Below are 15031 nucleotides of genomic sequence, written 5' to 3' on the forward strand. Positions count from 1 at the left end.
AAAAAAACATTACTTATAGTGAAAACTACCCTTGAATGATGGGATAGTAGACTAAAAGCTTTAGGAATCCAAACTATAACATATAATAAGTACCCTGTATCAAGATTGATGCAAAACAAGTGACATTTTACCTTTTATAGAGACGTTTAGCAAAAAAACACTTCTGGGGTCATTTGGGTGGATTTTCAATATCTCTGGTCTCCCTCGGTCGATTTTGATGATTGACATCTCTCTCTCTTGAACCGTTAGAGCCAATAGAATCGAGGGGAGGTTCCTAAAATCCATCTAAACATTACCCATTGGTGAATGAGTGATGCATAGCCAGAATGCCCAAAACCGAAAGCTGTCATACACTCTGCTAGCTATCATAGCAGCTATATATGAAAACTCTGTTATTGACATAAATATGAAGATGGATTATCAGTAATAATTTCAGACACATTAGATTAGCCTATGGATTAACCTTCAGCAGCGTTTTTATCGTTTTAATGCCATTGAACACAACTTTTGATCAGAAACAGCAAAAGGTAAGACAGTTCTCCCGTGTTTGCTCCGTAAAGCTACGTTGTGTGATTTCTGGGTTTGCTTCCCCTGTCGCAAGTTCTTATTGCTCAGTGATGATACTTATATTTCTGGAATCTGTGGAATCTCAGTTTGCTAATCGATATCTTGTTTGTGCAGATCCGATAAGTAATAAGGGTTATCGTGATTTCTGTGCTTTTTTCGCTCAGGGCTAATTCAGAGCCTTTGTTATTACCCTTGTATTTCGTTGAGCTAAAAATGGTTAATATTGTCTGATAGCTGAGTTTCTTCACGTTAAGTGGGTATGACACATTCATAGTTTGTTAAATGTTTAGAAGCCCTCAGACGCTGTTTCTTGCAAGATGTTGCGCTTTGCCCCCGATACCGGGAGCATGGGGCTAAACTGTATATCTCTTGTGGGAGATGAATCCTTTCAATTTACAGACCCATACAACAAAAAGAGGAATAAGAGCTCAACGCTGCAGACAGCGAATCTGTCACTTGTGTCCTGACAGTAATATCCTCCTCTACAGCATTGCTCCCTTGGCTGCGATGTGATAGCCCAATCCGTTTTAGAGCCAGTTGCTGTATATCACTGAATAAAGATGGAAACAGCCGTCATAGCCTTTGGTGAACTTGCCTGTATGGATTTTCACACTTTAACTTAATATAGAGACTATGCATATGTTAGCATACATTTGCATACATTTTTAGACTGGTCATCTGTATACTGTATGAGTGCATAGTTAATCCACCTGTCTGTTATTAGGGAGGGTTGCCTTCATGCAGGATGTTTGAGTGTGTCTATGTGTGTGTGTGTGTGTGTGTGTGTGTGTGTGTGTGTGTGTGTGTGTGTGTGTGTGTGTGTGTGTGTGTGTGTGTGTGTGTGTGTGTGTGTGTGTGTGTGTGTGTGTGTGTGTGTGCGTGTGTGTGTGTGTGTGTGTGTGTGTGTGTGTGTATGTGTGTGTGTGTGTGTGTGTGTGTGCGCGCACGTGCATGTGTGTGTGTGTGTGTGTGTGTGTGTGTGTGTGTGTGTGTGTGTGTGCACGCGCATTTGCGTGTGTGCACAGTCTGAGAGGAACTGATAGCAGAACTGCATGGTGGGCTAAAAACGAGGTGCAGGGGAATTGCAGTGTGCTATCTCCAGAATGACAGGGCTGCCATGATTGAGGCTTGCAACACAAGGATTTAGATACACCAGCATTTTTCTCCCTTTCGTTCTCTCTAGCCATCCATCCCTCGCTCTATGCCACTCCCTTTCCTTGTCTCTCTTTCTACCCCTCTACCTCTTTCTCTTCCATTTTGTGTCGCCCATCTCAATGAGTCTCTGCGTCTCCCTTTATTTATTCCTTCTTCTCTCAAAACCCTTTATTTGCATCTTTCCCCTTTTTCTCTACCCTGCATCTTTTCCACCCTGCTCCCTCCATCAGGTGCCGTATACTGTAATATAGGCTCCCCTGATGTGTTCCCAGCCTCCATCCGCCATTTTGATTCAGTACAGCTGTCCATGATAATGTACTGTTCACTCAATCACTATTTCTCTCCCTCGCCCTCCTTCCCCATCACTCTTCCCCTCTCCCTCCGAAACGCACATGCACGGACACATTTGCTGTAGCCCCTGTAACACGGGGTTGCCATGGAAATGAGAAATTAGTGTGTGAAATGTTGAGGAGGAGACCCATGAGGAGAGACAAAGACACACAGACACTCGACTTACGCACACAAACACACAGATAAATCCAAGTGATGTGTGTTTGATCAGAGCAGGGGCGGCACAGTTGCAGCTGGTCCCAGTAGCAGCTACCACCAGATCAGTGTTCCTCTCTTTCTCTCCCCCTCACTCCATCCCTCCCTCCCTCCCTCCCCACATGCTGCTTTATTCATTAGAAAACTGGTTTAATGACAGCCTTCAAAGTCCAATGCCAATGATCCTCCATCTTACATCCTTTTTCCTGTTCCCACTATAGCCTCCATACTAGGTCCTCGGTTATTTTGTAAACCACTTCCTACGCCCCCTCCCCCTTCCTTTATTCCTGCTCCCCTCTCTATCTTGTCCTTTCCTTTAGTAACTTAATTCAATCAGATAGTCTCAGTAAGATCAAGATCTGTTTTCCAATGGAGAGCAGAGAAAAAGAAAAACATTTTCAGCCAGATAAGGCTGCAACCAAAGATTACTATCAGTATCACTTAAACTGTTAATCATTTTTTCAATTGCTCGATTCATTGTTAAGTCTATAAAATGTCAGGATATAGTGAACAAAATGCCCATCAGAATTGACCAAAACACCAAATTATGGGCCAAAATCCTTGTATTCAATTTACAATGTTATAAATATAAGAAAATAAGAGAATATCAAAACCTCATATGATTGAGCTTAGAAATGTCTGGTATTTCTTTTTAAAAGAAACAACTTTCTCAATCAATTCATCTTAAGGGTGTTAATCAGTAAATCATCTGTCAAATTACCAATCCTGATTTAACAGTTCCAGTCCGACCTTACATACATACATATAACCACAACACCAATGTATAGGAAAACACTGTTCAAGGTTAAAAAACATAAAAAGTCAAACAACCAACAATAAATTAATACCAAGAAGAAATCTACAAAACAAAAATTAGATAATGAATATCTTGAAAGAAGCCTTTTTCCTTTCCTTTACTTGCAAAGTGCCATTAATATCAAGATCTGTTTTTCAAGAGAGCATTGAATCATTTTTACAGTCAGACTTAACCATACAACCACACATCAAGCTCACAAAAAACATTAGCTAACAACCATAAGAAAGTTGATATATATATAAACAGTATTCTAATAGTGCTTAAAAATCTCTCAAGGAAAATAAATATTCTAGCTTGAGAAACGTCCTTTCCTCTGCCCTCCTTTTCCTTTCTCTGTATTCCTTCATCGTCCTGTTTCCCTGCGTTGATCGACAGTGCTCTCCACAGGATGAAGTGTGACATGTGGTGTGTATGTCAGTGTCTGTCTCACTGTTTACTCTGAGCTAATACTGACTCACTCCATTAATCTGAGCTACAACAGATCCACTCCAACCTGCCCACTTGAGAGTGTTTCAGCTCGTGTGTGTGGGTGCTCTTAGTTATGTCCGTATGCTCTGAATACATGCGTTCACGACACATGTTCATCATTGTGTTTGTGTCATCCAATATACATTTTCCTGCCTGATTTGTGCGCGTGTACGAGCGTTGTTGTTGCGGGCCAGAGCTTCCAAATCGATACAGATGCTTTATGTGCTCCTGTCTGCTCTAATGACATGTCTGTAAATTAGCAACAGAATAGTGGAGCACCGCACTGAAACCTAATGGCACCTCTGTAAATTACCGCGAGAATGCTACCGGACGGCTGCGTGTGTTCTCATTGTGAACAACTTGGCTCCCGCACCCTCTCTCCGCCACCTCATCTACATTTGTCTGCTTGTGTGTGTCAGTGGGTTTGTGTAAATGTGTGAGCGTTTGTGGCTTTTCTTTCTGTATAGTGTGTGTGTCTGTGTGTCCCTCCTCCTCCTCCTCCCCGCTCTCGCTCCTCAGTAAAGACTAGCCCTAGGCCCTGAGTTGGTAATAGCTTTTCTGACAGCAACACACCAATATTTACAGAGACCAGCACCCACCCACACCCCCGCACATTTCATACACACATAAGGAGCATACACTTCTCCGCACACATTCACGTGTTGGAACGCAAGCTGCACGAATTTTCTTTACACACACACTCTTAATTAACATGCTGGAAGGGAAGAAATCACACTCACCAGGGGGAGCTCACACACATGCTGGCATACAACTTGTTGTTTCTCACTCATACCGAATATTGGCATTCACACGTCGGGGTTTTTTCATAGCGAAGAAAGACAATTGGCGGCGACAATTGCTCTTTGAATTGTGAGTTATTCTTCACTTTTTCCTCATTATTCTCTCCATGTTATTCACTTGAGTGCCGCCAATTCCATTTTAACACCATTCTCTGTGCCTCTCACTACCTTAATAACCTATTACACTTCAGGCTCTTCATTACGTGGCAACCCACCACCCCCTCCCTCTCCGAGTGTCTGTCTTGCTCCAGCCTGACCTAGTGTGTGTGTAGAATTCCCCCCTCTGTTCTCTTCATTATCGTCAACTAAAAGTCGGTGGTTACGCCAGAGGCTCCACGGAGCGGAGAAAAAGAGGCCAACGAGATGAGCGGAGAGGAATGTTTGCGTGAAGCTTAAAGGGAGTTGTGAGAGATACAGGGATGGTGTTGAGAAAGAAAGCTAGAGCGGATGCGGAGGAAGGTGGATGCTTTGGGGGGGGGGGGATGGGTGTGAAGGAGACAGATAATGTCGCCCCTGCTTGTGTATGCCGGCACAATAGTACGATCATTTTCTCCGCAGATGTGTGTGTAGGTGTGCATATTTATTCCTCTGCTGGCTTGCGTTTATGGCTGTGAGTAGGTGTGAGAGAGTAGATAAGAGAGTGTGAGCTTAAGGATGATGGATTGCAAAACCTTGGTCTCGTGTCCTTGGGGGTCAGTGAGGGTGTGCAAGGTAAGTCGCCATTGGCTGCTTGTTATTCTGAATTCTAATTGGCCAATTCTGCTCGCTTCGGCTGCCGCACTGCTCACAGGCTTCTGTTTCCATCTTCACCTTCTCCAAACCTTCCTAACCATTTGCAAACGTAGACACACACACTCTGGCTTTTGACGAATATCACGGATTGAGCCATGTTGTCAAACAAGACCACATCAATCCAGACTGCCAGCACAGCTGTTCTCTCAAAAGGGAGGATGGCAGGTTTTATAACGAGTTTGGAACACTACAGACTCACGACTGTCCCTCTCTCAGCCACACTGTTTAATCTCCAACCCACATGAGTGATCAAAGCTTGTTTACACACCACTCCATGTACGATTAGAGGTATGGAAGGAAGTGTCTCTTCCAAGTGCTGGCGTCAGTGAGGCTTTGCTTGACAATAACAACGTTTTCCTCGTCATCTTGAACAAAAAGTTTTGTGTTGCACATCCAAAATCTAATTTTACCAGGCAGAGCTTTGTTTTACTCGCTGAACAACCTCCATGTTATCATCTTTGAGCATATTGTGAAGAGCGGTGTGGAAAGAAGCGATGTAGCTTGGGATTTGTAGTAATCATTGTGATAATGTTTAACAAAAGTCCACACTTCTCTTTTCTTCCTCCCTCCCTCTTCCACCTTTCTGACCCAGCTCGAGAGGACTACGTTGCAACCTTCAAGGGCTCCGAGTTCTTCTGCTACGACCTTTCGCCCAACCCCATCCAGTCGAGCAGCGATGAAATCACGCTTTCCTTCAAGACTCTGCAGCGCAACGGCCTGATGCTGCACACCGGCAAGTCGGCCGACTACGTCAACCTAGCTCTGAAGAACGGGGCCGTGTCACTCGTCATCAACCTCGGCTCCGGGGCCTTCGAGGCCTTGGTGGAGCCCGTCAACGGCAAGTTCAACGACAACTCCTGGCACGACGTCAAGGTCACCCGCAACCTGAGACAGGTAACCAGACAACAGGAGGTGGAGGAGAGAGAGACCGAGCGATCAGAGGAGAAGCGAGGAGATGTGAGAGTAGACACCATATTGTTAACCTTCAGGAAGACAAACTTGAAGGGTCTTAGCGAGGGACACAAACATGGTAGATTAACGAATGGATGGAAGCTTGACTGGATTTCAGTTAGTGATTAAATGATTAGAGATCAATATAAATTAATTGGCAGCAGTTAAAATCCTTTTATTAAGCAAAAATGCCCAACATTTGCTTGTTTTAGCTTGTCAATTGTGAGGATTTACTGTTTTATTTATTATAAATTAAATATATTTAGGTTTTTGAAAGACTTAACAAGTATTTTAATACATCACCTTGAGCTCTGGCAAACTGATGGGCATTTTTGATTATTTTTCAAAATGTTATAGACGATCATTTGTTTATTTGTAGATATAATTGTTAACTGAAAAGTGATTGACAGTGGCAGTGTTTATGTTTAAATCCATGTTGAATAGTTTCAGTGTGTGTTTGACTTTGGTGAACCACAGTGACTGCTGCAGATGTTTCAGGGGCAGCAGAAAAGACCTTAGACCAGAAAAGTCCGCAGCAGGAAACTAATCAATGTAGAAGCTACGGTCAGTGGTCTGTTGTCCATCTGCAGTGATGCTGTGGTAGGAAGAAAATACCTGAGGTTTTGGTCTTAGTTTACAGTGGGTTAACCACCAGCCCAGCACTGCTTTCAGCTCTAGGTGAGTGCTTTTTCAATTGTGTGTGTGCGTGTGTGTATGTGCGTGTGTGTATGTGCGTGTGTGTGTGGGTGTGCGAGTGTGTGTGTGTGTCTGTGAGCGAATGAGAGACAGAGTGAACTAGAGAACGTCAAGGGTCACTAGCACTCAAGTGCTTGTAACCCACCTGTGCCCTGCCTCTACCGTTTGCCTGTTTGTATTACTAACTTTACTAACTTTACTAACCTGCTAGTGAAACTAACCACCATCCATGGAATGATTCATACTACTAACCTAACCTGTGCCCTTCTCCTAGCGAAACCGCTCCAACCAACCTTCTAACCTCACCAGAGGCCTTCTAGCTTTCCTTTTTTTCTTCCCGAAAGTTGTTCTGTTCACAGTTTTTTGCTTTCCTTTCTCCCCCTTTCCTACAAAGCACTCAGGCATTGGACACGCTATGGTAAACAAACTCCATTGTTCGGTAGATATCATTCTAATTGTTTCTTAGTTTGGGTTTGCCCCGTGTCTATTTCCTTTTGAACCATAGACAAAACTAAACCAATAAAAGGATAAATGCGGTTGGTAATCTTTTACGCTTAAAAAAGCCCCGCCCCCCCTCCTTGCCAACCACTTCTTTTTCTTTATATTCCTCCCCCCGCCCCCCCCTTCTCTACCGTTTTTGTCACCCCATCAATCTGTGACTGACATGTAGACGTGTACTGATTGGCTCATCTTTAACCTGCACGCAAATGGCGAGCCCACCTTCCTGCATGGCGTGACTCAGAAACCCTTCCCCTCTCTGATTGATCCATAAATGGATAGAGAGGTCCCTCCCCCACTCCTCTTTTCTTCTTTGGATTTTACGTCCTCCACTCTGCCACAGCATGTTCTTCATAGTGCTTCTGATTCATCATGTCCTCGGTTTGATTCCCTTACATACTGTGTCCTCTTTGCCAGTGGTTGCATGCAGAGAGAGGAACACGCCGCATGCTTTATGTGTGTGTGCGTACGTGTGGAATGAGCTGTAACCCATCTAACACCTGTGCGTGTGTGTACATTAATATGTGTGTGTTCGTCCATGTGTCATATCATTCAAACTTGCTGATCTAATAAACCCCACCCCCCAAACCACAAACTAACTAACACCATGATCACAACTCACCCTAACAACACAACAACATAACATCATCACAACTACTAACAGCATTGACATCATTAACCCTAACCTCAGTAACCCAACACAGCTTGGCCTGATACAAGTAGCACTACTGTGGCTGCAAGCAGTGCAACAACTAACAACTACTAACAAGTAAATAGTACTAACACCTACTGCAAAGCACGAAGAAGCCTGCAGAGACTTTACTAACACCTGCCTGGCTGGGCAACTTTGCCCGGCAATGATAAGTGAGAGAGAACTTACATTAGTGGTAAAGTAAAGTGCTCACAATCTTTATGGGCAGTTGAACATGGTCAGTAATGTACTGTAGAATATCAGGGTGATAACATAACATACCACTAACTGTGACTTAAGTGTGACAGGGTTGGGAACCAGTGCTAGCTAAAAGCCCCATACAGGCTGTTATACAGCAGAATAGGCTGGTTAATTTATAAGAACACTAGCGTCAGGTCCACTTAAGTGGGGCATTAGGGAAAGCTGTTGTTAGTGTATTAGGAGGCACATCTGCATCTCCTGCTTGAGGCAGAGATATAAGGAGGGACACTAATAATATAAAAGTTGAATTAGCGGACATAGAAGATGTGGTTAGCCCGTTAATGCAACACTGCACAAATGGTGTCTTCTTGTCGGTTTTGTAAAGTCAGAGCAATGCAGGGACAGAGTAGCTGATTGGCTTTGTAGTTTGTGTGAAGAGTCACAGTCTGAAGCTTTGAGTATCAGTGAATCTGTATGAATAACACACATAGTTATCATTCTGCACAATAGGCTTAGAGAGGCAGAAGCAGTCAGACCAAGTAGTCTGAATCCATCCATAGTGCACAAGTGGTAGATGAGGCTTCAGAGTGTATAACTAAAAGTGGCATTTGGCAACATATTTCTAATGTACCAGCAAAGGCGAGAGGCAGCACGACTCATTTACACCCCACAGATAGCACTGATCCACACCAAAACAAAGTCCTGACAGCACAACTAGCCAATACCCAAACCAATAAGGCCTTCTCCCAAGCACAATGCATACACACTGGTTACCAGAGTAACGGGGGCTAATTTGGCTGGTCAGCGCCTAGCTAGCACTTAGCGCTGCTATTTGGTGTGAGTATATAGCGTGTCCTTTCCCTGTGCTTTGTTGTGTAGGTGACCATCTCTGTGGACGGCATCCTGACCACCACTGGCTACACCCAGGAGGATTACACCATGCTGGGCTCCGACGACTTCTTCTACGTGGGGGGGAGCCCCAGCACTGCTGACCTGCCAGGTTCTCCAGTCAGCAATAACTTCATGGGCTGTCTCAAAGAGGTGGGATGTATGCATGAATCACCTACAGTGGGGCAAAAAAGTATTTAGTCAGCCACCAATTGTGCAAGTTCTCCCTCTTAAAAAGATGAGAGAGACCTGTAAGTTTCATCCTAGGTATACCTCAACTATGAGAGACAAAATGAGAAAAAAATATCCAGAAAATCACATTGTCTGATTTTTAAAGAATTTATTTGCAAATTATGGTGGAAAATAAGTATTTGGTCAATAACAAAAGTTCATCTCAATACTTTGTTATATACCCTTTGTTGGCAATGACAGAGGTCAAACGTTCTGGCACTGCAGGATTTGAGTCCCTGGCGGCGTAGTGTGTTACTGATGGTAGCCGTTGTTACTTTGGTCCCAGCTCTCTGCAGGTCATTGACTAGGTCCCCCCGTGTGGTTCTGGGATTTTTGCTCACCGTTCTTGTGATCATTTTGACCCCACGGGGTGAGATCTTGCGTGGAGCCCCAGATCGAGGGAGATTATCAGTGGTCTTGTATGTCTTCCATTTTCTAACAATTGCTCCCACAGTTGATTTCTTCACACCAAGCTGCTTACCTATTGCAGATTCAGTCTTCCCAGCCTGGTGCAGGTCTACAATTTTGTTTCTGGTGTCCTTTGACAGCTCTTTGTTCTTGGCCAGTTGAGTTTGGAGTGTGACTGTTTGAGGTTGTGGACAGGTGTCTTTTATACTGATAACGAGTTCAAACAGGTGCCATTAATACAGTTAACAAGTGGAGGACAGAGGAGGCTCTTAAAGAAGTTACAGGTCTGTGAGAGCCAGAAATTGTAGGTGTAATTGTAGGTGTAATTGTTTGTAGGTGACCAAATACTTATTTTCCACCATAATTTGCAAATAAATTCTTTAAAAATCAGACAATGTGATTTCCTGGATTTTTTTTTTCTCCTTTTGTCTCTCATAGTTGAGGTATACCTAGGATGAAAATTACAGGCCTCTCTCATCTTTTTAAGTGGGAGAACTTTCACAATTGGTGGCTGACTAAATACTTTTTTCCCCCACTGTATATGTGTAGTATATAACACGTTTGACATGCTCTTACTATTGATATGACATGGTATTAACCCATTTTTGCATAAGACTATTATTATTATCATAAGGAACAATGCCAGATCTCCTGTTCTGATTGGTCAAACTTAATTAAATCTGCTACAGACATAATTTGGGCAAGTATTGGCGCAATTCTGTGTTTATGTAATGTCTTCCATTTGATTATTTTGTGCGTATGTGTGCCTATGTTTGATTTAATACTTGATTGTGCCCCTTGTAACTTCTGAACCAGCTTCTTTCTTATCATAACATAATCTTGTCTTTGGGCACATGGGACTACTGTTTTCTTTAAGAAAGATATAATGAAACATTCATCAGAAACAGTAGTCCCATGTTCCCAAACAATAAATATAGTTTAATTAAACAAAGTCACTCTTCAGACAAACGTTTTGAACGATTTTGAATATGTTTTCTGATTTGCGCTTAGGCAAGCCCAGAGAACATGTTTACTGAAGTAAATTCAATTGGCACAATTGGGTTAATGAGATAATTATTTCAGTATCAAGATGTTTGCATAAACACAAATAAAATAGCCCAATTGCATTGTATTAAACAAAACATGTCCAACAACTTATTTAATAAGTAATGCTTGTTTATAACTACAATTTGCGAAGAATGATTCATTTAGACTTAATTAAAGGAGAATTTTATCTGCACATAATAATTTCTTCACAATATAATTTTACTGAATATTAAACAATACAAACAATTATACACTCTACAATTACAAGCTGCACAGCTTAATGTATACACCTAGGTTTTCAGTCAAAATAACTTTCTTTCTCTCTTCCGGCCTTCCCTTTCTGTAACATATAATTCAAACATAATACACACACATTATCTTATGAAGCGCACACACACAGAAAATGCTGCCATTTGGCAGACTCATACAAACATTCCCAGACACACACAAACACACACACCCTTCCCAGCATCAGAGAGAATCAGTGATGAGTGTCGTTGAGAGAGTAGATACAGCACTAAGCGCTAAAATGCTAATTAGCTACGCCACAGAGACGCTCCATCCATCCGCTGTGCTGGAAATGAGCCACAACACACACTGCAAAAACCAAAACTCACATGACAAACGGACGAAAACACCCATTTACACGAATATTCGCAAACTTAGGTTGTTGTGTGCATGCATGAACATACCCACCAAAACACACACAGACAGAAATAGTCGAGCAGAAATAAATATACAGATGCATATACAGCACCTGAAACACATAACCCCTAAATACATCCTAACATCCATTATATTCACACCATGTCTGAGTCTCTCTTTCATTCGAACAGACTCACACAGAGGCATAAACAAACAAGCAAACAAGCCGACAGATGATGTGCCAAACAGAGAGCTATCTGTATCAGTGGTGAATGCGCTCTGTGTTGCTTCATTATGACTGATGGCGTTTAAACGAGGCTGCCGCTGTCAGAGTGAACCCTCCACTGGCACATTTACATATTTAATACGATGATATGATAATCCGTGTGAGCAAATTAAGATGTATGCACTGAATCACACACATGAACGATCGCGGCTGCAACAATTTTGTGCATTTGATGCGGCTGCAGGCACGCACGCTAACACCGTTTTGCACACTTGCAGCACTTTTATTGCAGAACCACCCTCCCTTGCCCTACGCACTACGCACAACAAAAGTGCATGATAAACAAGAACAGAGGTTAAAAAAAAAAGTCATACGGAGGAATATTTTTCTTAATATTACTGAGATGCTCACAAGTCAAAAAAGAGGTCTGGATAAATAAAGCAGAGCCTGTGTGCTTGTCTCTCTCAACATCAAAATGCTCAGCACTAGCAGGCTCTTTTTACACTCATGCTGCTCAGTCAGAGAGCGTTCTGTGTAAGGGAAGAGAAAGAGTGAATCAGAGAAGGAAAGAAGAGAGAAAGTAAAGGCAGTCTTTCAAGTGGCGGGGAAAAATGTGTTATCAAAAGATGAGTGGCTCGCTGCTCTTAAGGTTGTCGCTTTCATAAAAAAAGAAAAGAACATTTATACGTTTCCCGACTAATGGATGTCTGGCCATATATAAAGTGCCTTGTTCCCTCTTTATCTTTTCAGCATTCTCTTCTTTTTTTGACCTCTGGAAAGGTCAATCAAAGCCTATTTTTGCTAGCTTCAATTAAACAAAGAAAGATTACAATAGTCAAATTCTGTGCTGCAATATTTACTCTGTTGGGTTCATCTATTGACCAGAGGTGAAGGAAAAGTCTTATTTTTTTTCATCCTGAATGAATGTATCGTTTTATTTGTCCCGCTCCAGGTGGTGTACAAGAACAACGACGTACGGTTGGAGCTGTCGAAACTGGCTAAACAGGGAGACCCAAAGATGAAGGTATGTACTTTCAACACAATGTACAACTTAAGCAGACACATTATCCTCTTATACAGAGACATCTTTTTTTTCAGAAGCTCCTGAAAGGCACTGTGGGACTTATACTGTATTCATTTTAAGAAAATGGTATTATATGTTTGGCAGGTTGTCATGTTCACAGCTTGAAAAAAACTGGCTTTATTCCCAGGCTACAAAGGAACCATTTTGATCCTGATGTTCGCAAGACATCAGTTTAACAACCCAGCTTTAAATGCTTAAACCCCTTAACTGTCTTTTCTGGTCCCAGGTTAGTGGGGTGGTGTCCTTTAAGTGTGAGAGTGTGGCTACGCTGGACCCCGTAACCTTTGACACCCCTGAGTCTTTCGTGGCACTGAGCAAGTGGTCAGCGAAGAAGGCGGGATCCATCTCGTTCGACTTCAGGACCACAGAGCCAAACGGGTTGATGCTTTTCAGCCACGGCAAACCCCGACAGCAGGAACGCAAGGACCCACGCACGCCTCCTACACTCAAGGTGAAAATAGTATACAGTATTTTTTTTTTTTTAAACACACCGTCTAAATCTACACCATTGACATAGCGAGGCTTTGCTTTTACCTAAATGCTGATGTTTACCAGGTATTACTTTTAAAATGTTCATAATTCGTAAGAGTCTTACTACAGTGTGCCAACATTTGCCAACTATCACTATAATCACAAATGGTTATGCAGGTATCTTCAACAATCTGTTAACAAATAAAAAAATTGATTTATGTGTACATGGATCAAATTAATGAATCATAAATGTTTTTAGGATACAACTCCTGGGAACCATAAAAATATGTACAATTATAAATGATTGCCCATTATTGTTAAATTTGGCTGTTAAAATCCAAGCTGGCTGTCAGGCATTCTGCTTTTCATCTTCCTCTTCTATAAACCACTGAATTCCTGATTGTCCCTGTTACGACTCTTAACTTCCCATTCCCTTGATGTCTAATAAAGTTTTTAAAGAAGTTTACTTTTCTTCACTTAATTTGGCATTCAACAAAGAACCTGAATGGTTAAACTGGTTAAACCAGAGCCCATTGCCTTATTGTAACATGCAGCTACAATTTGCATTTTTATTGCCAGCCATCAACATCCCTGCTTTTTACAGAATACTAATACTGTGTCTTGTTCACTTGCAGGTGGATTTTTTCGCCATTGAAATGCTGGACGGGCACTTGTACTTACTGCTGGACATGGGCTCAGGAACCACCAAGACCAGGGCAATGGACAGAAAGGTCAACGACGGAGAGTGGTATCATGTGGACTTCCAGAGGGATGGACGCTCAGGTACTTTCAGCGCTCTAACCCTGACCGCGGCGGGCGATAAGGAGGGGGGGGAGGATAGCGCGTTGGCGAGAGCAAGGCCATCCGGATGCTGTCTGTATTTAAATCTAACTGGGTTGTAAGGGTGCTGTGTAGGCCAAAATCAATATAAAGTTGCTCTGTCCATTTTTATAATATGTTTATATAATCACCAATATACTGAGACTAATTATAGCAATTGGCAGCATCTGTCTTTCTGTAGTCAACTTAAAGTTTTGAAAAGTTCTGACCACTTTTGACATAAAACCTATGCTTAACGTTGGGGGATGCATAAACATACTCATGCAATGCCTTCTGTTGTCTCTTCCTATATGTGTTTGATCTCAGTTCTGACATGCAGTACAATCACAGGATTTCGTTTTTTGTCCTAACACAATATAATTATAGTTCTTATGCCAGTATTAATTACAATCTAGAAACCCAGACTAGAGGCTGCCAATCTTCTCTATTGGGACCTCATTTGTTTACTTTAACTGTCCTAATGTCTAAATAATAACGTTTTAATGATTTATTTGTAACAAAATGTTGGACATAGCACTTTTAAATCAGCATGTTCTTAAAGGAGCTTACTGATGACTGTGGCCTGTGTAGTTTTTATATTTCCATTTCTTCTGATTATAGAAGTAAGTAGGAGAGCAAGGGATGATGATGATGATAAAGATTATAATGGTAGTCATTACGATGGTGGTGGTGGTCGTGGTGGTGGTGATTGTGATGAGGATGTTTGCATTGAAGGTCATAACTATTACTGAATTTGTTTTTATGCCTCGCTGTGACTCCAGGAACCATCTCGGTGAACAGTGTGAGGACAGCGTACACGGCCCCGGGAGACAGTGAGATCCTGGATCTGGACGAGACTTTGTACCTCGGGGGGCTACCTGAAGACCGCGCTGGACTCATCTTCCCTACAGAGGTGTGTGTGTGTTTGTGTGTGCTGTTGTAATTTACCCTCAAAGTTTCTGCTTCTAGTTTCTGAAAAGGTGGAGTGGAATGCTTTTAGTCTTACATTATGGTGAATTGAGTATATTGA

The 15031-nt window shown here is 42.3% G+C and overlaps 1 protein-coding gene across 3 annotated transcripts in view; it reads left to right on the plus strand.

Moving 5' to 3' along the window:
- The window catches only part of nrxn1a (neurexin 1a), a 57786-nt gene that overhangs the window by 15393 nt on the left and 27362 nt on the right, over positions 1-15031 (plus strand). For 2 of the 3 annotated variants that reach the window (XM_079658531.1, XM_079658532.1), the window contains exons 5-10: positions 5738-6039; positions 9062-9223; positions 12580-12651; positions 12938-13162; positions 13818-13965; positions 14784-14914. In XM_079658531.1, the coding sequence (XP_079514657.1) occupies positions 5738-6039; positions 9062-9223; positions 12580-12651; positions 12938-13162; positions 13818-13965; positions 14784-14914 (1040 nt within the window). Of the gene's footprint in view, positions 1-5737; positions 6040-6754; positions 6775-9061; positions 9224-12579; positions 12652-12937; positions 13163-13817; positions 13966-14783; positions 14915-15031 lie in introns of those variants that run through there. The other variant, XM_079658533.1, reaches the window with a different exon arrangement.

The sequence above is a fragment of the Notothenia rossii genome (assembly GCF_949606895.1).
Source record: "Notothenia rossii genome assembly, chromosome: 11".
NCBI lineage: Eukaryota > Metazoa > Chordata > Actinopteri > Perciformes > Nototheniidae > Notothenia > Notothenia rossii.